This window comes from Electrophorus electricus, chromosome 16 (genome assembly GCF_041902795.1).
Source record: "Electrophorus electricus isolate QZ-2024a chromosome 16, ASM4190279v1, whole genome shotgun sequence".
NCBI lineage: Eukaryota > Metazoa > Chordata > Actinopteri > Gymnotiformes > Gymnotidae > Electrophorus > Electrophorus electricus.
The window spans coordinates 24,972,149-24,997,077 of NC_137512.1; the positions used below are offsets into that span (position 1 = coordinate 24,972,149).

Consider the following 24,929-nt stretch of genomic DNA (forward strand, 5'->3'; position numbering starts at 1 on the left):
CTAATAGGCTGTAATTCAGGTGTAACATACAGTCTGTCATGCCTGCCACAAGAGCACCGTCTACCAAGGACTACGTTAACCATAAACCCCCTGTTCATTCCCAGTCACCGGATTATTAGTCTCAACTATGTCTTTTTATCCTTATGTGTCTCTGTATATATAATCTCCCTGTGTTCAATCTGTGTTTGTGAGAGTTTTGTTTGCCTGCCGTAGGGTGCTGAGCATTTAGATATTGTTGTGTGGTTTGTCTTGTTACTCTGATCTCTGCCTGTATTTTTTAAATACCCCTTTTGCCTGTTCCTCATTAGATTTTTTTTGCATGGTTAGATTGTCTCTGGATATTACCTCTGCCTGTTTTTTGACTATGACATGGATGTCCCTTACCTAATTAAACTCCATCTCTGTTCACCAAATATTACAGAAGACTTCGCCAACTATGGAGTCGGCAGGTACTGGAATGTTTCTGACACTTCAGCCACTAAGGGCCAGCTATTAAGTCGCATCATCAGTGACTTGAGTCCTTGAGTAATATGGTGGAGGAGCTTACAGGACAAACACAGCAACGTGCTGCACTGGATCCCTCAGTAATGGAGTTAACGCATCGTTTGACTACCAGTGAGATGAGAACTCCCAGTGCCATCGCAATCCCTCCACTCGGACAGTCACTTTCCCTTTCATCTTGCTCTTCCTGAAAAGTATAATGTGGATCCTGTAAAAGTGTAAAAGTGAAATAATTGCTTCAGATACTTGTGAAAAGTCAGAATCAAAGTAATATTTTTAAAGTCTGCAAATATTGGAAAAGAAACCATTTAATGGAACATCTCTGATGAGATTTGTCACAGAATGCTCCCCCCTCCACGAGTTACGTGGTATGGCCCGCCGCGTGCAGGGGAATTTATGTTTGTTGCCAAGCCCTCCATGATGGCATGCACCTGCACGGGGTTCACATTGAGTGTATGTCTGTTTTTTTAAACCCCTGTCAGTGTGGGCCTCATGGTTGGTCATTGTAGCATGTTATTGTCAATGAATGTGTAGCCACTGTTAGTGTAACCCAGCATTTGTATCATTTTATGTTGTCATTGTTACTGTTTATATTGTTTGTGGATTCCTGTCCATTAGTGTTATTATATGTAAGTACCACGAGTGTCCTTTCCTGTAGGGTAAATCAGTAACTTGCCAGAAACATCCTTTATATTGTGTACTAATCAACAAGTTATTATAAACAGTTTAAGATCATCTGATTAAAATACAAGTTTTGTTTCTGCTTGCCTCCATTTAGCAAGGAAAAAATGTCTTCTTTGAGAAAATCAGTACCAGTATATCAGTACCAGTACTGATGTAAACTCAGAGACTTTGTCATATCCTGAAAATATTATAATCCCATCCCAGGCTCATCCATTATAATCCCATCCCAGGTTCATCCATTATAATCCCATCCCAAGATCATCGATTATAATCCCATCCCAGGCTCATCAATTATAATCCCATCCCAGGCTCATCCATTATAATCCCATCCTAGGCTCATCCATTATAATCCCATCCCAGGCCTTCTTTATGTCACCTTCCAGCCATCTACTCATCCTAAAAGAAGACCTAGAAGATATCAAAAAGAAGGATATAATATTTTTGTGGCATTCTGTTTATCTGAATATTGGAGGGTTAAACTAATTCCACACATCCTGAGTATTAAAAGAATACTAAGAGGACAAAGAATTCTAAATAAAGGTTCCATGGATCTTAAGTTTCTGACCAATGAAAAAACATAAATAGTAAACCAAAAGGTTCACACTGAATTTAAGAAAGCTGAAGATGAATTGAGGGGAAAGGTTAATCAAGAGACGTTTGATTGAGCCACAAAGAATATCTCTGAATCTTTACAAGGAGACCTTCAACCCTACAAAATAAGCAAATATGAGTGTAACACAAAAGAACATTTCAGGCTTTATTTGCTATTTATAGTACTACATACAAATTAAAGGAAGATCCTGGCCAAATGGTCAGAAACTTTTAGCTGAATTCACAACCAGTTATTTTGCACTTGCTCACTGGCTCCCTCTACCATTTTCCAGAAGGGTCTGCTGTAAATCTCATCTCTTGGTCCAACTCTCCAGAGACATGTCCAAGGTTTAGGTTCACTGGGACTTTAAAGACAGGTGAACTATCTTATGCTAATCTGTCCTTTCTACCAAGTATGTCTCAATTAAGATCCATTAGGAACCTCATTCAAGTGAATAAAATATATAGCCATGTTAATGAATGTGATGTGAGGATTAATATTCTGGAACTAAGCAGACAGTTCATCAGGAGGTGAAATGCCCTATTCAAATAAACATTAGAGAAGAAGAGGGCCAAAAAACACACACACACATACACATACATATATATATATAACATACAAAAAATAATTAGATTCATTGATTAGACATATATTGGACACTAAAGGTGGGAATCAGGCTATATATATATATATATATATATATATATATATATATATAACATACAAAAAATAATTAGATTCATTGATTAGACATATATTGGACACTAAAGGTGGGAATCAGGCTATATATATATATATATATATATATATATATATATATATATATATATATATATATATATATAACATACAAAAAATAATTAGATTCATTGATTAGACATATATTGGACACTAAAGGTGGGAATCAGGCTATATATATATATATATATATATATATATATATATATATATATATATATATATATATATATATATATATATATATATAACATTATATATATATAAAACGTGTGTGTGTATGTATGTATATATATATATATATATATATATATATATATATATATATATATATATATATATATATATATATATATATACACAAAATATAATATCTAATTACACAAAATATAATATCTAATTACACAAAATATAATTTGAATAATTGATTAGACATTTATTGGACACTAAAGGTGAGAATCAGGCTTTGTCCAAAAAGGGGAACCACTGCCCCAGTGGTTGTGTTGAGTACTTTAATTTTGGAGAAGAAGGAAGTGTTTCTGTGTATTTGTAGTTTTTATTAGTGAGCATTTTCTGGTTGGGTGCAGGAGGACGTTTAGCACCTGAGATGATGCTCAGTAATTTCTAGAGCGCTATCATGTTTAAAACATTTATGGCATTTAGCAGACAATTTCACCCAAAGAAACTGACAGTTAAGGGCCTTCCTCAGGGGCCCAAAAGCTCGGTAGCATTAGGGCTTGAACCAGCAACCTTCTAATTACATGTCAAGTACCTTAACCACTGAGCTACCACTCAGAAACAATGATGTGTTTCTAAAAGGTTTCCTGGGGACAAAACCATAAAAGGCTGCTACTCATTGGATATCATCAGTCCATTCAGTGAGAGACAGGATGATTTTTGTTAAGTTCTCCCATCAAAACCAGGCTTTGGTGCTCACAGCTCTGGTGCTTATGGTAAGTGGACTGATACGACTCCGCTGTTCAACAAGGTACTTGACAAACGCACAAACTGTAGGGAGAATAAAAACAGCATTATTTTCTGACAAGAAAACTGAAAACTGTATTGTAATCACATTGGCTTTCATCTGTGTTAAAAGAACAGGAATCCATTTATTGTGTTTAAATGCACAATAAAAAAGGATCCATCTTTACAAGCAGTCAAACAAATACTGCAATACCCACAACCTACAACCTTGTAACAGCCTCCAGTTAAAGCACAGTGTTAGAAAGCCAGTGGGAGGCTTACACCTGGGAATCCAGCTGCTTCCACCTGATATTTCGTGCCAATAGAAACATAAAAAATAAATATGTTCAGGATCACAGATGACTGAATGGCCAATTAGAAAACCAATAAATTGTCAGTATACACCCAACCGCAAACAAACATGGGAATATTATAAAAAATTATAGAAAAAATCCAATAGGGCTCCCTTAAAGTCATCTCCTCTTTTTCTTTCAAGTCACTGGAAACAAAAAAACATATATATAAGTCCCACAGGATCTTACCATTGTCACCTCTGTGGGTGTATCCCACTTATACCTTGAAACGTCCAGCCCGTACTCAGCACAGATGTTTCTGTACACTATGCCAGACACTTGGTAATGTCATTCCATGTATGCCCTACCTGCTAGCATCTAGCTTTCCGCTGTTATGTGCTGGATTGTCTCAAGGACATCTTTGCACAGACTGCATATGGAGTCCTGCCTGGTGTAGTACATCCCAGCCTGTATTGATCTTGTATTCACAGCTTGTTACTGTGCTGCCATGATTAGTGCCTCAGTGCTGTCTTTCAGTCCAGCTGTTTCCAGCCATTGGTAAGAGTCCTCCATATCAGTCACTTCCACTATCTGTTGGTGGTACATACAGTGCAGGGGTTTATCCTCCCATGATGGTTCCTGTTCCATCCTCCTCAGGTTTCTGTTGTCTGAGTTCTCACTAAGCGCGTCATCATTTGGGGCCATCATCCTTGTGTACTCCTGGATCTTGGTTGCTGCATCCTGGATAGTGGTTCACTAGTCCTCAGCCCCCCTCCTTCCATAGCCAGTATCCATTGAAAGTCTTGGTGATGATCTCACTGAGGGGGTTCAGGCCTATGGAGAACAGCAGTGGGGACAAGGCAACTTCTTGGTAAATCCTGCACTTGATGGTGACTCACGCAATTGGTCTGATGTTGGCCTCTAGGATCATCCACATTTGACCTAGATAAAGTGTTTCTCCTAAGAGATAAGATAATTAAGCCAGTTCTGGTCAAACCCAATTTCTGTCTGTAAAGCATCCTTGAGTTTGATAAAGTTGTTATATAAATGTCACTAATAATAACAACAACAACAACAAGACTTATTATTATTATGATTATGGTGATTAATATTATTATTAAACACATTTAAGAAAAATCGCTATCCATATGATCCTTTAAAAAATATCAGTTATTTCCAGTCAGTTATTTTCACACAATTAATTCTAACAAAACACAAATAGATTGAAAATTGTAGTGAAATACACAAAGTTTCCAAAGAAGATTCCAGGTGGGTAACTAAAGTGATCTATGAAAGTAGAACGGTGATTGACATGACTGTCTTAAATAAAGAAACACTTCATCCAAACCAGCAGGTGGCGATAAGGAGTTGACCTGAACTATTGTGTTGGCGCTGTCTGCTTTTGCGATGTTTCTTGCAGGCATCTGTGTGGATATCTACCGGCCGCGAAATTAAACGTTGTCTGTGTCCAGCCGCCAAATCTAATCATGGTACAGCTAGTGGGACCCTTGCGTAAAGAACTCGCCGACTCGCTTTCGTCCTGTCGGGTGTTAGTTGTCGGAGCAGGGGGCATTGGTTGCGAGCTGCTGAAAAATCTTGTCCTCACCGGCTTCAAAAACATTGAAGTGGTAAGAAGAGGGGCGGTCTGCTACTGGGCTCTTTGTGCTTCTAATGTTGGGGCCTAGATAAGTTCACTCTGCTTAGCTTTAGTAATAATGTGGCTACGGTCTTAGCTGTTCGAGAATTGCGATTCATTAAACCGTGCTGAAGTCGTTATGTCCGTTAATTTAAATGAGGTCGTTTGATGTTGGTAGATCCAACGGTTCTCCTGGTCTCGCGCCACGCTTTGCGTAGAGTAGCAGTAACGTTTTTCGCCAGTTAGCTTTCTAAGCTAACGCTCATACAGTCGTATATCCTAGTATACTCCTTGTCTTTCAGTTGCAAATGTATGGTTGGCGAAATAATGTGGTTCGCTATTTCAGTTTTAAATCATGTCCAGACTAATATCCACGATACATTAGCGTAAAATAGCCAGTTAACTATTTAGCTACTCTAGCTAGCTAAGCATCTACAATTTTCCTAAATGTAAATGGGAACTAAAGTTATAGCGATTTATCTTGCTTAAATGTGTCTTTCTCGCTATTTATTCAAACCATAGGCGATTGTTTATTCACACGTCTTAACTGCGAACCGATCATTTTTGGGAAGGTAAAGCGGCGGATTTGTTGACGTTTTCCACAGATTTGTTGGTTCTTAGCAAGCGCTATCTACGTCTCTGGCTCTACCGGCCTGCACGAAACTTTCCCGTTACTTGCAGATACAAAGTGCACGGTCTTTCTGTTCGCCCATGCAGATTGACCTGGACACGATCGATGTCAGCAATCTGAACAGACAGTTCCTCTTTCAGAAGAACCATGTGGGCAAGTCCAAAGCGCAGGTAACGCTGCAGCTCCTATCGGCTGATCTAGCTAGCTACCTGTCTGAATTATCAACAGCACCAGCTCTTGACGCTTTAAAAATACGTTTCAGGTTGCCAAAGAAAGTGTGCTGCGGTTCTGTCCCTCTGCCAACATAACAGCCTACCATGACAGCGTAATGAAGTGAGTCAACACGATTCCTATCTTCACTGCACCTGTTTGCAGCTTTAGTATTGCCTCCTGAAACATATCGTGATGTTGAGATTGATCACACCGACTGTGTCTGTGGTGACTTTCCCAAGTGTTTTGTTTTTTTTCTCAGAGATACTTAAGTTACTTAATCACTTATGCTCTATTTATTATTATGCTCTATTATTTAGGTAGCAATGTGATTTCTGAGAAATTAACATTACTTACTGTTAGTCTTGTTATGGATATCTTGTGTGATGCATATATTTTTTTCTGTCCCCCATAGCCCAGATTACAATGTGGAATTCTTCAGGAATTTCCAGCTTGTCATGAATGCCCTGGACAACAGAGGTTTGAATCTTTCAGCACCGTAACATGCACAGTGTGTGAGATGACTCCTCGTGTTCACATTAGCTGACAACTCCATGTTTTCCCACCCAGCGGCCCGGAATCACGTGAACAGGATGTGTTTGGCCGCAGACATTCCTCTGATAGAGAGTGGGACAGCGGGCTACCTGGGTCAGGTCACTGTCATCAAGAAGGTAAGGCACAGCTATCAGCTCGTTGGCTTGCCAGAGGAGGACTTGTGTACATTCTGTGCTGTTTGGAGTGTTTAGCAGTATGTTAAAATGATAACCTTGGTTTAACGCCAAGTTATTTTTAGAGGGCATTTTTGAAGCAGTGGTGCCTTTTACACAGCTGGATATAGACATTGTGGTGGTAGGCACGTAACAATACATATTTCATTGAATTGATTGATTGGAGAGCCTTGTGCCTAATGATTCTACAAGGTAGTAATTTAGTTTTTATTCATCTTGGCTTTCTGTCCAAATACACATTTCCCTGGTGCGTGTTTGCCAATAAGGTATAATTCTGCAGTAGTAAAGATAAGTTGCAAGTGGCAATGTAAGGCACATTTGCGTCCACTCTATTTTTGCTTTTTTGACAAATTGTATTAAATCGTGATGCTTCTCTTTCATATTTAACCAAACCGTGACTTTAGTGAAGTGTTACACCCCTATATGTTAGCCATACCAGGTGACCATTAAAACTGTTTAAAGGTATTTGTTAATTTGTAGGGCATGACGGAGTGCTATGAGTGTCAGCCCAAGCCTACTCAGAAGACCTTCCCTGGGTGCACCATCCGCAACACTCCCTCTGAGCCCATCCACTGCATTGTGTGGGCCAAATACCTCTTCAAGTAGGTTTCCAACTCTGTACACAGATGGGCTTTTTTCCTGCAGGACTGTGGTCTGAAGTAGTGTTTTAAGCACAATAAATGTAAAGTTATTCCCCTCCGTAGTGTTTAATGTGTGATTGAGGTGTTCAGTTATTGCCATTTGGTGAGCCTTTAGTGGCATACATAAAATTGTCAAATATATTTCAGCCTCCTAACACTACATATGTAAGACTCCCAGCACTACATTGGCCTAACTCGGTAATGTGATTGAAATTGTAAGCCGCTCTAGATAAGAGTGAAAGCTCTAAATGTCAAATGTAAATGTTGTGGTGATGTTTTATCAGTCAGCTCTTTGGAGAGGAGGATGCGGATCAGGAGGTGTCCCCTGACACAGCCGACCCCGAGGCTGCCTGTGAGTGACCTCTGCTGCAGAAGGCCATGTGGCTAGCTGTTTTGTCACTATTCTCTTCATACCATACCGTTTTAAGACTGTGTGTCTGGTTGGGGAGCGTCCTTTTCAGTTCTCCTTTGGTGATTTTATTGTGTATCTTTGCTTGTGTTGCCCTATACCTCTAGGGCATGTGACCTGACCTGGTTAGAATTGGTTCTTTGTGTGTGTTTGCACGCTTTAGGGAATCCTGAAGAAACTGCAGCACGAGCCTCAGCTTCAGATCAGGATGGTGATATCAAACGCGTTTCCACCAAAGACTGGGCACGTTCCACAGGCTATGACCCCGTCAAACTCTTCAACAAGGTGAAAACCAGTGCACTACACTCAAACCAATATGCCACGCTGAAACTTCTTTCCCAGCCTTGCACACCACCGCTTATTCTCTTCAGTCCAGTTTGCACCATATTCATGTACATTTGGTCATACCTTTGTTTAAATAGTGCTGCGACATGCTACTGTCGATATGTAGAGTCTGTTTGCCATTTTAGCCAAGCAAATGGCACTTGTTGGAATTCTAGGACATAATGGACAATATGGTGCCATTCAGAATTTTTTTTCCCCAAAGGTAGGTAAAATAAAGTTCAGGAAATTTATCGGTGTTTTCTCCAGAACTGAGAGAAATGGCTGTGATTTACCTGTCGGAGTGGTTATGTCACACTTGATTCTTCTTTCTTTGTGACTGTGCAGCTGTTTAAAGATGACATTATGTACCTGCTGACCATGGATAAGCTTTGGAAGAAGAGGAAAGCTCCTGTGCCATTGGACTGGGCCGAGGTCCATCAGCTCGGTGAGGGGTCCTGCCACTATGCTTCTCTGCATGGCTGCTTTAGGAACCCAAACATCAGCGATTTGCTACCCAGGAACCCGTTTCCGATGTGTAAACAGGGGCTATGTTGTCGTTACTGTTACCAGTGTCCCTGTCTTGGTGCTGGTGTATTCTTGCATCCTGCACGTTTTTCCCTGCTCTCAGCACTGGACCTATGGCCCTTGACTGAAAAATTTGCTAGGAGTAGGACTATGATTAAAATATGGGATTTTCAGTTTCATACATCGGTTTGAGTAGTGGGTTTTTTTTTTTTTTTACATTATTTATTTATTTGTGTGTGTGTGTGTGTGTGTGTTTTAGGAAGGTCTCAGGATGACATGTGTGGTGCAGGACTGAAGGACCAGCAAGTGCTCAGTGTGGGGGGATACTCACAGCTGTTCCAGCGCAGTGTGGAGACCCTTCGTGCGCAGCTCAAAGAAAAGGGAGACAGCGCCGAACTTGTCTGGGACAAGGTGGGCATACTTGCTGGGGCTCATGCATGCGTGCTTGCTCGCTTGCATACAGAATCGCACACTCTCACTAAAAGTGTGCTTAGACTCACTGTTGTTGTGTGGGATCTGGCCAGGCAGGGTGTAGCACTGTGATGTATAGTGTGGGAATGTGTGGGTAACAGTTTAAACCAAACAGGAGCTGATTATGAGAACATGGACTACTTCATGTTTTGTTCTGTCTGATGCCCCCCCCAGGACGACCCTCCAGCGATGGACTTTGTGACTGCCGCTGCCAACCTGCGCATGCACATCTTCAGTATGAACATGAAGAGCCGCTTTGATGTCAAATGTGAGCGGCTTCTCTTTGTCTCCTCCCCCAATCCACCCCCACCCCACTGATGGTGAACAATGTTTTCTGCATTAAGCCTACAGTCAAGACTTTGTTTAAAGACAGTGGTGGACATTTGCTATTGAATAATCTCTGCTTTAACATGCACTGTGCAGAAAAATGCTTTGTGGAAATGCATTCCTGAACACTGCTCATGTGAAGTGGGATTATTTCAAACATGTCCTTTATGTTGTAATTGCATTACTGATAGATGCTAAACCAGAAAATTTTAAATTATAAAATTGAGATTGTCCTTGATGTCATTATTGCAAAGTACACTTCAAAAGTAATTTTCTTTTGCAACAAAAGAATTTGCAAAATAATTCTTAAACCATTTACGGATTTTTATAACTGCAACCCCTGAATGTCAAGTCCCTTTACACAGCTTCACTTTGAATTAATCATGTATTTTTAATGTGTGTGTGTGTGTAGCCATGGCAGGAAACATCATCCCTGCGATCGCCACCACTAATGCAGTTATCGCAGGTCTCATTGTCCTGGAGGCTCTGAAGATCCTGAACTCCGACTTCCAGCAATGCCGTACAGTGAGAATAGCAGAACACTTTTACACTTTTCTTGTATGTGTTTGCCATACTCATGCTGTGAGTGTGTGCTTACCATTGATAGCAAAGCCAGAGATAGGGCTTGTCTGGTTTCCACCATCTTGACAGTGATTTTGAGCTTAATCGCTGTTTAAGAGGCCTAATGCCTGTCTTAGAATCAATTCCTTTATACACATTTTCTCCAAGGTTATTTCTACTTTTCCACATGAATTGAGAGCCTTTTCAAAACAAACGTTTAATAGTCTTGTTTGACTTATAATTTCAGAAACAATCTACGATTCTCAGTGTCGTTCATGAGTTGTGTGGTGCCGATCCAGCTTGGCTGCATCGGTGGGACCAAATAAACTTGGTTTTTCTTTGGGTCTCTCAGATCTTCCTGAACAAGCAGCCAAACCCCCGCAAGAAACTACTGGTTCCATGTGCTCTGGACCGGCCCAACCCGAACTGCTATGTGTGCGCCAGCAAACCCGAAGTCACAGTCAAACTCTGTGTGCATAAAACTATCGTCCAGACTCTGCAAGACAAGGTATGGAAGCTGAGACGAGGGGCTCAAATACACCACAGACTTGGCTTGTTTGCTTGTTACTTGGCAGGTTTGGTTTTTTTGTCTGTCTGTTTGGCAAAAAATTATGATCCGTTTTACATTTTGCACTATTCCATGTATTTTATACAGATGTCCGCAGAGTTTTTCATTCCACCCTGGTTATTATACTGTTGATGTGATATTCTTTATGACCGTGTGTGTGTGACACACACAAAGATTTTCAAAATTGTAGTGAAGTGCGCAATGCTTCCAGAGAAATGGGCCATTCGAATAGATGTCTTTCATCAGCTGTACAAGCAGAATGCTTAATAAATTTCAGCAAAGTACATAGAGACAGGTCCTTCAGCACTTGTACAGCTGATGAAGGAGCTCTGTCTGAAATAGTGCGTGTGAGAAAATAAATGTATATAATGAGAGAGAAATGACTCAGATCTAGTTTGATATGAAAAATACTTGTGTTCTACTTTTCCTGACGGCAAGTGTCTGTTTTGTCAGATACTGAAGGAGAAGTTTGGCATGGTGGCGCCAGACGTGCAGATCGAAGACGGCAAAGGGACTATCTTAATCTCCTCAGAGGAAGGAGAAACGGAAGGTGAAACTGCAGTTTGCAAGAAGACCTGTAGGGGTCGTGGTGCTTCATAAAACCAGTTAACAGGAAAGCTGTATGACACTGTTACCCATCCATTAGAGTTTAGGTATGATATTAGCTAATGTGTCTCTTGGCTCCAGTGCTTATATTCTTCTGAAGACATTGATTACCTGCACCCAGTGACTTATTAGGGTTGAAGGTCAAGACCACTATTCTGCACCCTGGTCAGCCATGTTGACTTTGATTCTCTTGTTTTCTAGCAAACAACGGCAAGTTTTTGTCAGACTTTGGGATACGGAATGGTAGCCGTCTTCAAGCTGATGACTTCCTTCAGGATTACACACTTCTGGTCAATGTACTCCACTGGTAGGTGTGTGTGTGTCTGTGTCATGAGTCCTCTATACATGCCCTGACAGATAAGTATTGTATTTGCTGATTTGTCATTTGTGTTTGTGTGCATCTCAGTGAAGAGTTGCCAAGGGATGTAGAGTTTGAGGTAGTGGGTGATGCCCCTGAGAAGGCTCCACCCCCAAGTGTTCCAGAGGAAGAGAAGAGCATCACCAATGGGAACAAAGACTCCGCCCAACCATCTACCTCGACTAAAGGTAATATTAAAACTGCAGCTTTAGCACACATGCAGATTTGATATGGAAATTTGCAATACAGTTCAAGGATTCTAGTTTTAACTTTCTAAGTTTGAAATGAAGCATACATGCCATCAGTAGTGATTAAAATTAAAAATGTTTGAGTAGGATGCTGGAATTTAATTCTAATTAGCTGTGTTAAAGTTCTAATGGAAGTGTTTAGATGTGATGCGTAATGTCATTTTGGTTGAACTGTTCATTTTTGTGCACTCAGCTGAAGCTGAGGATGACGACATCCTCATCGTAGACTCTGATGAAGAACCTTCCTCCAGCACAACGGACGTTTCCATGGAAACTGGCAGCCTAAAGAGGAAGTTGCAGGATGCAGAAACGGGCGAGACGGCGTCCAAGCGCAAACGCCTCGACCAGCAACCAGCTGCTGAGGACGACGACGATGACGACGACATCATCGCTCTAGACTAGCAAGTCCTCTGGACCTCTTTTTTTCCCCCCCAGAGAAACATTTGTTGTATTTTCATACTGTTCCCATTACCAACCATGTGTAAATATATCTGTACAAAAACTGCTGAGAGCTTGATGTCATTCTTCTTTTTTGTTCAGTTCTCAGAGATGCTTTAAAAAAAAAAGTTTAGAATCAGGATGGCTTTCTTTTGTGATGATGTTTATGGAGGTTGAAAGAATTGTATTTCAGCTCATTTTATTGTCATTGCAATGTTCCATGTATTTATTTTTGTTTTGCTTTGTGGGGGAGTCGGGGGGTGGGGGGGTGGTTGTAAACCTATATAATGTGGAATGCAGTCATTTCACAGTAAAAAAAAAACAAAACAAAACAAAAAAACATTCATTTCTCGATTCCATCTGTTCACATTTTTTGTTCTTCAACCTCATGTTGGAAAAAAATAATGGTGTCCTTTATTTTTATTTTTATATATATAAATTATACACTTTACTGGCACTTGTTTATGCCATGTTTTGTCCTCAGGAGAATTCAAAAGTTCCTTTCCTGAATGATATCTGCAGTGTACTGTGTTCTAAATCTTTGATTGCACACACACCTCTAACATCTTATCACTTCTTGATCACACTGCATCAGGTAAGTTGGAGCAGAGAATGTTCTGTTTGTTTCTGTGGCCCTCCAGCATGTGAGAGTGAGAACCCTGTGCTGAAGTATCAGCAACCCTTAAGCTCAGTTTTTACCACAGCGCAGCTGAGGCAGCATTTAGTGTATCTGTACAAATTAATTTCTCCACTGTGACCGAAGATCACCTGTTTGTACTGTATTGTTTGTGTATTGGTGCAGTCACGTCTTTGCTCAGTCTTCAAGACGTGAGATGTCTTATCGCTGAACAAAAACACCCTGTTTTTCTCACCATGAGTCCTAATGTTTACCTTAAGGGGCTCAAAGGTCATAGCAGTCGAGTAATTGACGTCAGAAGGCTTTAGCTATGCGTATGGGCGGTTAATTTTGCCCCACTTAACTATTTTGCACGTACACATCATGATGTAAGATGGTACTATTTTAAAATGAACGTTTGAGGTATTTTAACAGCCTTATGATTTTTTTTATATAGACCGCATGCTGGTGTGTGTCTTTTTTCGGTGTGCAATAATTGTTATTTTACCCTGGTTATTTTATTTTAGTCTAGTTATTTTTGGTCGTGTCTGTTTATTGCGTTATGTTGTTCCAAATTATGTGTAGTTTCTTACTCCACTATAAACCAATGAATAACTAAAATGTAAGCATAACTCCTTAAAGACGCCCCTTAGAGCAGGACGCTGATTGGATTGCGCTTCACAAAATCCCTCCCCGCTACAAAAACCGAACGGACCGTTCCGCGTACTTTTGTTCCATATGCGCGAACGCCTGTGTGTCTGCGGTTGGTGTATAGATTAATGCAGTTGAAGGTTTAAAGCTAACCGTTTGTGACCTGCTTAGTTACAACTAGGACCTCGGGCATCTAATAGGTGATAGAAACGTCTGGAGTTGAGTTTTTATGGGTTGACGCTTTAATCTTGCCCTTTTAACACCCGTCGGCGGCTAGCCTCGCCAAGCTATCTCATAAAACTGGGAGGAACAGGCAGGCAAGGGGGTCAAAGCTGAGGTTTGATGAGACACCTCTTGCGCTCAAAGTTAACAGTCAGTTTAAGTAACGTCGTATATTTTATTCCCTCAAAGACCGTAGACCTACAGTAGAGTTTTGCGCCATGGTGATACTGAGGGCCGTTTTGGCTCCGTTGGGCCGTCAGGTCCACAGACAGCTCGAGCAGGTCCGACGTCAGCGATGGGTACCTGCGCGCGGGTGCAACCTGTCCGCGTGCTCCAGCAGATCCCTCCTGTCGCAAAGTAAGTTGTTATTAGAACAATGTCAGACAAACGTTTTATGACATTGGCTTGTCTAGTTTATATGTTATATCTGGGGTTTATTCTGTTGTAAATCATACTTTTCACACTTTGTTATTAAGGACGTATAACGCTGGGGGTTCACTGTTTTGCTCACTTCCGGATCCATGTTGCTTTCCCCTAGCTAGCACGTGTACATTTGTAAAATTTTTAAAATGATTAAATAAAACTGACTTTCTCAACAAAGAAATGCCTGGGTAGCTATTTGGTTAACTACTCTGTAGCTAGCTGTCTAGCTATGTCTTACATCCACCAGCAGTGTGTAATCTCACGGCCGTATTGCGTAGGACGCTACTGATGAAGTAGCTACTAAAGGATGTTATCTTGGCGATCACTGCATTACCTTTAGCTCTACCTACATTAATCACTGCTTTAGGGCGGACTGCTAGCAGGTAATGCCATGTTTTCCAGGCTCTCCTGTGCTTATATTTTGGAAACATTTCGCGTCTAAGCGCGTGCCTTGCGCGTACCCCTGTCTTGTTTACGCCTGCCACAGAAAGGCCTACATGCAAAGCCACCCTTTGTGTTTATACCCAACGCCTCTTATAAGACCAGGTTAATGCACACTATGGTGAACCAAAGGCCTCTTAAGGGAATGTAAACATTAGGAGAGTAGGAACACACGCGATAGCAAAGTGATGGTGATATTGCGAAATCTACTTAATTCTACTCACGATAGCGCCCTGCGTTACTGGATATAGGATTAGGTGCGGAATGTGCTCAGATAAGACGTCCCCCGGTCCCAGCTGTTTTCCTGCGGTCACTTAAAGTGGATTAGAGGAATAACAGCAAAGCTTTCTTTTGTCCATTCAAATGTATAAGGTTACAATTGAGTAACAACCCCCCCCCCCCTCCACACACACACACACACACACACATACACATACACATACAGACATACGTGTGTGTGACTTTGTACGTGTCGTATTGCATCACTTAAACCGTACTGTACTCCAAACGGCGCTTTATTGTCTCGAGGGTTTACTGTTGCAAAGAAAATATTCATTATTAACCTCTACGGATCGGTCTCTGCTGGGAAAGAAAGCAGATTGTTTTGCCAGCACATTCCAAAGCATCAGTCTGGGGAAGAGGCATTTCACACATTTTCGATTCATTTACACCAGTATCAAATTTCTAGGAAGTGCGCCGTGATCCTTCTTTTCATTACTCCCTTTGTGTTGGTTTGATTTTCGACGGATCGCACTTTCAGAGTTTTATTGAACTATAATGATGTATAACGAGGCACAATGTGTTGAGAAAAGTAGGTCGATGTTTTTCTGATTTATTTTCCACGCACAAAATGGTTATGTAAAACGTTTGCAGTTTTCCAAACTTCGACATTGGCGCTGGTTCTTTCTTCTGCATGTCGCAATGTTGGCTATCCGCTTATCCCAACTTCGTTTTGTCGCTTCAGTGCACCCTATGTGGCAGGAGCCCCTGGCGGTCCCGGGGGGAGACCGTCAATCGCCGATTGACATCGCGGTGCCCAAGAGTGTGTTTGACCCGCAACTCAAGCCGCTCGTAACGCGATACGACCCCAGGACATGTCAGCAGATATGGAACAACGGGTACTCTTTCCTGGTGGAATATGATGATACCACAGACAAATCAAGTAAGAGTGCTTATCTTGGTCAAATAGCGATTTAACCTGCAGTCAGGCATTAGTAAATGCTTTTAAGCTCGGCTGTGGGTCTTGTTAAAACACAAAGCCTTTACTATATTTTCTCTAGTTTACCTTGGAGCACCTTATTCTGAGATTTTGAAACTGGTTTCAAAACCTCAATCTGTTGAGATAAATATGGAGCCCTGACTGTGTCTCTGTGTCAGCGCTGTATGGCGGTCCGCTGGAAGATCAGTTCCGACTGTGTCAGTTCCATTTCCATTGGGGTGAGAATAATGGCTGGGGATCTGAACACACAGTGGACCGTCTCCTCTACTCTGCTGAGGTGAGTGTGTGTGCGTCTGTGCGTGTGAGGGAGAGAGAAATTAAGTTTCAGAAGAAAAATATCCTGACCACAAAAAAGTGGGTCAACAGTAATATTGACTAATTTTAAGTTACTCATTTATTTATTATTTATTTGCTTGGCTACCTTCTTAAAAGATTAAGTTTTCAAGATTAAGAAAAGTTCATTTTAAAGGTTCCTTTTGAAAGTAAAAGGAAAAAAACATTGGTTACTCAGGGTAAGGTCAGCATTACCCGTATAATTGGGCTTGCTTATATGTTTACAGTTGCATATAGTTACGTATGTAAAAAACGTTACGTCTTCGTTGGGACTTTTATAATCGCCACAGTAATAGGAAGCAAAGGTCACTACTCAGGCAGGAGGTCCAATATGGGCAAATCCCTCACAGAGCAACAGGGTCAAATGGAAAAGAAAACAGACTACAAGGTAAAAGGAAAACAGGATGAAATACCTGCTGGAATGACAACACACAAACAGTAGTAGGTAGGATGTGGAGTAGAAGTAATGGCATGACAGTAGTAGTAGTAGCAGCTACTTCTGTCATTATGCTGGGTTCAGGTAACTTGAGCCCATTTCTGTTGTGGCTTGCTTGTTACAAAATGTCGGTCAGATTCACCAAGTGCACCCTGTTTTGAAGTTAGTTATTAACTAATTACTACATTAGTTAATATTAGAACAGTTGCATATTAGTGCTAATGACTATTAGTTAATATTTTACTAGTCAGTAGTATTAATTTTATATTAACTGATATAAACTAATGCTAATATTAGTGTAATATTGATACTTTTTACTGCTTTTTGCAGTCCTAATGGCTAATAGCCCAGTGGTGTAGCAGCACTGTACACACAAATGTTTGAATAACCAGGTTGTGAAGCACAGTGAGCAGCTGGAATTTTACATTTACGGCATTTATCTGACGCTTTTATCCAAAATGACTTACAATTATGACAGAGTACAACTTGGGCAATTGAGGGTTAAGGGTCTTGCTCAGGGGCCCAACAGTGGCAACTTGGCAGTGGTGGGGCTTGAACCAGCAACCTTCTGATTACAAGTGAAGTACTTTAACCATCAAGCTACCACTGACCTTTTTGGAAAGATCTACCTCACAGGTACATGGACTGGACTGCTGGAACGAGCACACACACACACACACACACACTGCGGCTGAGAGGAACTGTGGCTGGCTGAGCTCTTTTGTTTACAGATGAGACTGTCACTGAACACTGCATGCAGGCACTTTAGAGCATGCCAGCTGAGGGGTTGAGGATGCCCAGTTTTCAGTGCTGTGGCGCAGCTGTTCCTTTGTGTTGCCTTGTCTTGATTAGCTTACACCTTTTGAACATGCCTTCAGTATTTAGTTTAGTTTTTCAGTTTGCTCACAGTCTTGGGTTTAGTGTTTTCAGTATGCTCAGTCTTCTCTCTGGTTGAACAGGGTGTGGACAGGGTCAACTTGGGGGCATTGTATTATACTGATATTGACAATGACAGTGATATCTAAAAAATCACATTGATATCTTAACAATACATGTACAACAATATCAGAAATAATCCATTGCCAGTAACAAAGGCGAATATTTGAAAGGTGTGTGTGTGTGTGTGTGTGTGTGTGTGTGTGTGTGTGTGTGTGTGTGTGTTTGGTTAACCCAACTTGCCCCCCCTTGTGTCAACCTGCAGCTCCATCTGGTCCACTGGAACTCTGATAAGTACACCCTGTTTGAGGAGGCAGTAATGGAGAACAATGGCCTGGCTGTTATTGCAGTGTTTCTGAAGGTACCGCACCTACATTTAAAGGGCCTGTTGGCAACATTTCTCTATTTTATACTCCTGTGTTAGCACTTCCACACCCCACTGGCCCATTCAACATTACTATTTACACACGCGCACACACACACACACACACACACACACACACACACACACACACACACATATATAGACATATATGTCATCATTATCTGTTTCATGTTGTCATGCTCAATAATGACCATATTCGGTCATATAAATCATATGTCTTTGGTGTATATGAGCTGAAGATGGATTGTGTGCCTCGTCAGGTTGGGAAGAGACATGAGGGCCTGCAGAAGTTGGTGGATGCGTTACCTGCCGTCAGGCACAAGGTAGGGATCTCTTGTCCTACATCTGCTGTGTCCACGCTGGACAGAAGCTCAGGCTCACTCAGCGCTCCAACTACCTGTGCTGTACTGACAGCTGAACTGAATGAAGAGAGAGCATGTGGTGACTGTAGAATGAGGCAACAGCAAGCCAAGCAGAACAGCCATGCTGGGGTATATTAGACACAGAGAGAAGTCCAGCAGAACAGCCATGCTGGGGTATATTAGACACAGAGAGAAGTCCAGCAGAACAGCCATGCTGGGGTATATTAGACACAGAGAGAAGTCCAGCAGGACAGCCATGCTGGGGTATATTAGACACAGAGAGAAGTCCAGCAGGACAGCCATGCTGGGGTATATTAGACACAGAGAGAAGTCCAGCAGAACAGCCATGCTGGGATATAATGGACACAGAGAGAAGTCCAGCAGGACAGCCATGCTGGGGTATAATGGACACAGAGAGAAGTCCAGCAGGACAGCCATGCTGGGGTATAATGGACACAGAGAGAAGTCCAGCAGGACAGCCATGCTGGGGTATAATGGACACAGAGAGAAGTCCAGCAGGACAGCCATGCTGGGGTATAATGGACACAGAGAGAAGTCCAGCAGGACAGCCATGCTGGGGTATAATGGACACAGAGAGAAGTCCAGCAGGACAGCCATGCTGGGGTATAATGGACACAGAGAGAAGTCCAGCAGGACAGCCATGCTGGGGTATAATGGACACAGAGAGAAGTCCAGCAGGACAGCCATGCTGGGGTATAATGGACACAGAGAGAAGTCCAGCAGGACAGCCATGCTGGGGTATAATGGACACAGAGAGAAGTCCAGCAGGACAGCCATGCTGGGGTATAATGGACACAGAGAGAAGTCCAGCAGGACAGCCATGCTGGGGTATAATGGACACAGAGAGAAGTCCAGCAGGACAGCCATGCTGGGGTATATTAGACACAGAGAGAAGCGACTTGTCTGACTTAACAGGATACCACTTCCAGGCTACTGCTTCTTCTATCTGTCCATCTATCTATCTCTCCCTTCATCTCACTCTTGATGTCATGCACTCTCTCACCCTCTCACTCATTATGGCCAGTTATTTATGCACTTACACTCTCTCTCTCTCACTGCCCCCCCCCCCCCCCTGCTTTCAGGACAGTGTGGTGGAGTTCACCAAGTTCGACCCAGCCTGCCTCCTGCCTGAGAACATGGACGACTACTGGACATACTCAGGCTCTCTGACCACGCCCCCTCTGACCGAGGCCGTCACGTGGATCATCATGAAGCAGCCGATTGAAGTCAGCCATGATCAGGTAAGACCAGACGGGTGTGTGTGTGTGAGAGAGAAAACGAGAACATTTCTCCCAAGCACACAGTGAACATCCAAGTGTGCATAGCATTCTAAAGTCCAATAAATTACCAGTTTATTTCACCACAATTTCTCTCCTAATGTAAAATGGAAGGTTTTCATTTTGGATAAAGCTTACATAAACATTAATTACATAAACTTACATTTATTAGCGGGATACTCAAAGGTAGTCAGTTCTAAATCATTTTACAGGAAAGTTCGTGCAATTTGCCTCTGTTCATAGAGCTATATTTGGGTAGTTTTATCTTCATCCTGACGGAAAACATCATAAGATAGCATTCCTGTAAACGAGTCTTAACCTAGTGCTGAAAATTCATAATTACTTGCTAGAGTTTGTCCCCTGGTCATGGAGCAAACAGCCATGAAGACTGGAGAACAGGAAAAGCCAGACAGAGCTTCGGACTTCCTGTCCTGCAGCCGCAAACATCAAAACATGACCCGACTCAAAAAACAGGAGAGCCCTCTGGCAGAACGCCCACACTGGGGTTGAAAATGAGGGGCTCCAGTTTCATTCCATTTATTGTCTAGTTACTGGGTGTAAAATTACTCGGTTGCCGTGTCATTACTTGACTGGGATTACACGCTGCTGATGTCATTTGTTTGTTACTCTAGGCTCGAAACATACTTTCTAAAGTTCTCTCTCTCTCTCTCTCTCTCTCTCTCTCTCTCTCTCTGTCTCTCAGCTAGCAGTATTCCGGAGTTTGTTGTTCACCTCAGCTGAAGAGGATGTCCAGAAGAGTATGGTGAACAACTTTCGGGTGCAGCAGCCACTGAGGGGCCGCACAGTCCGCTCATCTTTTTCGCCCTTCCTTCAGGGCACCCCATCGGGCGAGGGCCCCCATGCTGCCCAGTGACCCGACCCGACACACTTTCTCCACCTGGTCTTTAGACACCCGTTACCTTTGGAAATAGTGCTTACATCTTCCTGGTCTTGAACAGGCTTATCACAGGCCTGGCAGAACGGACCTACTGTACAGGATAGGTTTGGATTAAACGGAGAATCACAGTAAAGTTTAGTTATGATGAGGACGTAGTCGTACCGTACGCTGTGTGCCACTTCATATTGGTCCCTGTGGTTTCTACTCAAACGGTTCTTAAGTTACATTTAAGACCTGCACATATGATGGCCTTCTTTTTGAAGGGTCGTTAAGGATATGTCAGGTTTTGTTTAGGAATCCACAAGGCATGTGCGTTACAGTAGTTAGTAGATGTGGACATATGGCTCCCTCTTGTGGTCAAAGCGGAAATGCGCCGAGTCATGTCTTCATATAACATGGCAATTTAGTGTTTACATTCACTGAGAATTCACTTTAACCGTCAGACTGCTTTTAATTAGTTACTTTAGTAGTTATGTGTATTTAATCTTTTTGACCAATCAGTATGTTTAGTAAAGATATATGTTTGTAAGCAGATAAATTATCAGTAGTTTTAATAGAGACTACAAATGAAGGAAGCTGACAAACCTAAACACTAGATGCAAAATAATAATAATAATAATAGTAATAATAATAATTTGGGGTGAAAAACTTGTTCTTTTTAGTTTTTTTTCTTCTCTTTTTAGCATTAGTATATCTCAGATTACGTATATTTGTGCTAAATGTTGGTTTTCAAGCAAAATGAGAAACTTGGCGACATAGTCAAGTCAGCTAAAGTATGACCGCAAGACATCTGCAAGAACCAGTCTCAATCCAGTGTTTCCCGATTAGAAGTAGACTTTAACATGCAAAGTTACATAAAAAAACCTGTTTAACAACATTCCGAGAAAGACCTGATCTCCTCATTAATGTTCAGTATTTGGTCTACTTTCGTCTTGTACTGTATCGTGTATAAACTGATTTTGATGATGGACTATATCAGTACCCTTAAGGACACATGATTAACGCTTGGGCTTGCTGTGAGAAGCTCATGGCCTTCAGACAGGGCTAGTACACACACGCAGTTACTGACTGGTTAGGGCTGGCCCGTGCCCTGCGGTACACTGCACTCTGAGAACTACCAAGGTGCCTTAGGCGTGGGACTCTCTCCTGTTGACTCTCAGTAAATGCTTTTGTCTATTCATTCTTATCCGTTCCGTTCTTATTCGACAATAAAGTTGTTCGAGTATTTGTAATCTCGACGATGGCGCATTTTAGGAAGCATTTTACAAAGGATCAGTACACGACTCAAGTTCACCACTAGAGGGTGTTAGAGGCCCAAGAGAGACGCTGGGGTGAACAAGACTACAGTGGGTCCTCAGCAGAGAGAGATATAGCCAATATCAAAAGCAGATTACTGTTGAGATTTGTTGCTGCTGTTTTTAGAAACTGCCATGTTGGTGTATGTGCATGTGAGAGAGAATCAAAGGAACTACCAAGGAAGTGTGAGAATTGTGGGAAATGCGGTGTATTGTGAGGAAAGCAACTAGGGTTGTTTGCGCTACCACAAATGTGTTTCAGATGAAAATTGGGGATGTGAAGTAGGTGTGTATTAGGGCTCTTCCTAGTAGGGGCCAGGGTCTGGAACAAAGAATCTCTCTCTGACTAAAAACACAGATCTCCTGTCAGTTTCTGTGACCAGGAGTGTCACAGCCAGGGCAGAATCCCTGCTCCTAGACCAGTTCTCCTTCTCTGAGTCGTCATTGTGAAGTCCAAGACGCTGTCTTTTCAGAAGTGCTGTGACAGCACACTGTGCCTCTTTGTGGCTGCTTGAACAGAATGCGAGTACAAACGTCGCCCCTTGCGCTGGCCCCCAGCGTGAAAGGGCCACCTGGTTCTGTCCCCACCAGAGCCACCCCTCACATTAAACGACGCTAACCAGACCCGAAAACCGGATTCACTCTCCAAACACAGGGTGCCGTCTGAGCGAGGGACCCTGTCTGTACCACTGCCCAAGGGACTGGCTGCTGCCTCCAATCAGAAGAGGGGAAGATCGCCCAGCGCCCCCGGGTGGTGTTCTTTAAAGCTGAGATCTTAACGGACTCCTTTTGTTGGCGTGGTGTGTCTGTTTCATGGATGTGTGATGGACTGAGCAGATAGTTCCTCTCTAGCGTATTTTGCTTGTATGAGGTTTTGCTGTTTGAACTGTTTGGTGTATTTTTTTCTGTTTTTTGTTATTATTGTTTATTTTACCATGAATGTTAATGATGCCTTGTATTCTTCCTAATATTTTCTCTATTTCCATAAGTCATTCTCACATGAAAAACACTCAAACCTATCCCAGTACCACATTTTCAAAAATGTAGCATAATTACCCACAACCCTTTATGTTTGACTCGTGATTCTGTTATTTGAGGTGAAGTGTGTAATGAATAACTAGTTTAATTAACACAGTGAAGGTGAATTCAAATGTTGCTCATTTTTCCTGTGTACCATCTGCTGTCTTGTTCCCTGTGGTTCTGACTTGGGCAAGAGGGCAGATCCCGACTTTTCCTTAGAGTTCCAGAGGGTTCCGATGATTGCCAGAGGCCTGTTCCCAGCATGCTCTGTTGTAGCAGGTGCCGGTTCATGCCGGTTCAAACTGGTTCAGCTGCAGTGGACATTTCCCATGCAGCCTTTGATGGCTGAGTCTCAGGAGAGAGCCCCTCGTAACCCATCTGAGGACACGTACAAAAACACCCCCATCCACGTTACATCTGTTCATTCGTACAGGCCGCAACATTTGTGTAGTGACCTTTCCTTCATGTAAAGGGTGAAATTAAATAAATATAAACATCCGTAGCCGAGTTTCGATGTCCTTTGTCTCTATTGTCAGAGAGCACGAGACAACAGGCTTGAAGGTGAGATTTTTTCATAAATGTTTGTGTAAAGAACTCCAGGTCAGAGAGGGGGAGAAGGGTGTGGTCAGGAATAGCACGCAGAGCTCTGTTCATTTTTACCCCCTAAAATAAATAATAAAGGCAAAAACTTAACTCTTCTCGATCTGCTTGTGAGTAGATGATGATGTAACCATGCTGTGTGTGGGCTCAATCTCCCATCCTCCCTGGAGCACACTGAAGGGAACATAGGCTTCCTTCAAACCTTCAAGGAGACACGGGTGCACTTGATTTGAATCACCTGCTGCTTCACCTGGGCTCTGCGACCTACACACCAGGTTCAGCCATGCCCCTACTGGCAGTTTATTTTACTGAACAAATTCACAACTGTGGATCAACTGTTTAAACTCAAAAGGATGAACTAAACTGTCATGTAACTAAGGTTTATCCTGATCTAATAGTTTGCAATTAAATAAAATTACTATTTAAACAAATACATATTAAAAGTTGCTTGTTGCGTTACAGAAAATGATGAATACAGTTTATTGCTTTAAACCAGTAAAGATTTTGTCATAACTGTTGTACACTTTTGTCATAACAGTTATAAATGGGATTTTATTTTACTATTGTTCATAAGATGAATATGGGCTGCAGAAACTATTCTCTGTTTTAATCCAAGTTTAGCAAAAAGGGGTCTTGTAGTTATTCCCATCACATCTGTTTTCCATAAAGTTCTTGCTGAAGTTTAGATACAAATTTGCGCAGTTTGTGTTTATCCCAGAATTATGCTAAAATAGCCAGACACAATGGTCAGTTTCTAGGGAACCGGTGTATTGGAGGGGCTCTGGGCCTGTATATGAGAGACTTACACAACAAATCTGGTGGTTCATTGTTCTTCCACAGCAGAGCAATGAAAGGGATCCTAAAATGGCTCAGTAGCAGAACAGGCGTGGGCGACCCTGAGGGGGTGAGCAGGCGTGTGTGGGGTTTAGGGGTGTGGGGCCATGGAGTTTTGTCTCAACCTGGTTCAAAAACATTCAGTTGCATGTTTGTTGTTTCTGCCTTAGGTTTTTTTTTTAATGGAATGAAATGGAGGGAATTTTTTTGTTGTTGTCCAGAGCAGCGGTTTCCCATCATTGTAAGAGTTTGGGAACTTGTTCTTTGAACCCACAGAAAAAGCAAACTAAAAACTTTGGAAAAAAAACAACAATGAAACTTGAACATCTAGGCAGCAGGTAAATATCACTTTCTGTCACATAACCAGCCTGGATCTAAATTTTCACCTTGCCTAAATATAGAATCTGATTTTTATTTTTTATATTTTGACACATTTCTGTGTTTGTAGCACAAATTGGATGCTAGGTCACACACATGCAATCAGGTTTAAAAAATAGACATGAAAAAT

The 24,929-nt window shown here is 41.9% G+C and overlaps 2 protein-coding genes across 4 annotated transcripts; both read left to right on the forward strand.

Moving 5' to 3' along the window:
* Positions 1 to 5,162: 5,162 nt before the first annotated feature.
* Positions 5,163 to 12,903, forward strand: uba2 (ubiquitin-like modifier activating enzyme 2). Of its 2 annotated transcripts, none has more exons than XM_027030251.3 (17): positions 5,163 to 5,399; positions 6,125 to 6,208; positions 6,301 to 6,371; positions 6,664 to 6,728; positions 6,819 to 6,919; positions 7,457 to 7,578; positions 7,902 to 7,969; positions 8,190 to 8,311; positions 8,696 to 8,795; positions 9,135 to 9,286; positions 9,521 to 9,614; positions 10,086 to 10,198; positions 10,587 to 10,742; positions 11,256 to 11,352; positions 11,610 to 11,715; positions 11,815 to 11,954; positions 12,208 to 12,903. In XM_027030251.3, exons 1-17 carry the CDS (start codon positions 5,259 to 5,261, stop codon positions 12,414 to 12,416), a joined length of 1,941 nt encoding a protein of 646 aa, XP_026886052.1. In that variant the 5' UTR covers positions 5,163 to 5,258; the 3' UTR covers positions 12,417 to 12,903. The 2 variants fall into 2 exon arrangements, with proteins under 2 accessions (XP_026886052.1, XP_081555679.1); XM_081699553.1 differs by having other exon boundaries at positions 5,273 to 5,399; positions 6,013 to 6,208.
* Positions 12,904 to 13,019: 116 nt separating this feature from the next.
* Positions 13,020 to 23,489, forward strand: ca5a (carbonic anhydrase Va). 2 transcript variants are annotated; one of them, XM_035532156.2, is made up of 7 exons: positions 13,020 to 14,298; positions 15,770 to 15,967; positions 16,183 to 16,301; positions 17,995 to 18,090; positions 18,375 to 18,437; positions 19,580 to 19,738; positions 20,478 to 23,489. In XM_035532156.2, the coding sequence occupies exons 1-7, from the start codon at positions 14,160 to 14,162 to the stop codon at positions 20,646 to 20,648; spliced, it is 945 nt and encodes a 314-aa protein (XP_035388049.1). In that variant the 5' UTR covers positions 13,020 to 14,159; the 3' UTR covers positions 20,649 to 23,489. The 2 variants fall into 2 exon arrangements, with proteins under 2 accessions (XP_035388049.1, XP_035388051.1); XM_035532158.2 differs by lacking the exon at positions 13,020 to 14,298 and adding an exon at positions 15,362 to 15,616.
* Positions 23,490 to 24,929: the final 1,440 nt, after the last annotated feature.

What these genes read in the sequence shown, in the direction of transcription:
- uba2 (XM_027030251.3), top strand. Translation starts at nt 5,259, where the DNA reads ATGGTACAGCTAGTGGGACCCTTGCGTAAAGAACTCGCCGACTCGCTT. An exon ending in GGCCGAGGTCCATCAGCTCG is followed by an intron (nt 8,796 to 9,134) that starts GTGAGGGGTCCT and finishes TGTGTGTTTTAG; the next exon opens with GAAGGTCTCAGGATGACATG. An exon ending in CTGGTCAATGTACTCCACTG is followed by an intron (nt 11,716 to 11,814) that starts GTAGGTGTGTGT and finishes TGTGCATCTCAG; the next exon opens with TGAAGAGTTGCCAAGGGATG.
- ca5a (XM_035532156.2), top strand. Translation starts at nt 14,160, where the DNA reads ATGGTGATACTGAGGGCCGTTTTGGCTCCGTTGGGCCGTCAGGTCCAC. An exon ending in TGATACCACAGACAAATCAA is followed by an intron (nt 15,968 to 16,182) that starts GTAAGAGTGCTT and finishes TCTCTGTGTCAG; the next exon opens with CGCTGTATGGCGGTCCGCTG. An exon ending in TTATTGCAGTGTTTCTGAAG is followed by an intron (nt 18,091 to 18,374) that starts GTACCGCACCTA and finishes GTGCCTCGTCAG; the next exon opens with GTTGGGAAGAGACATGAGGG.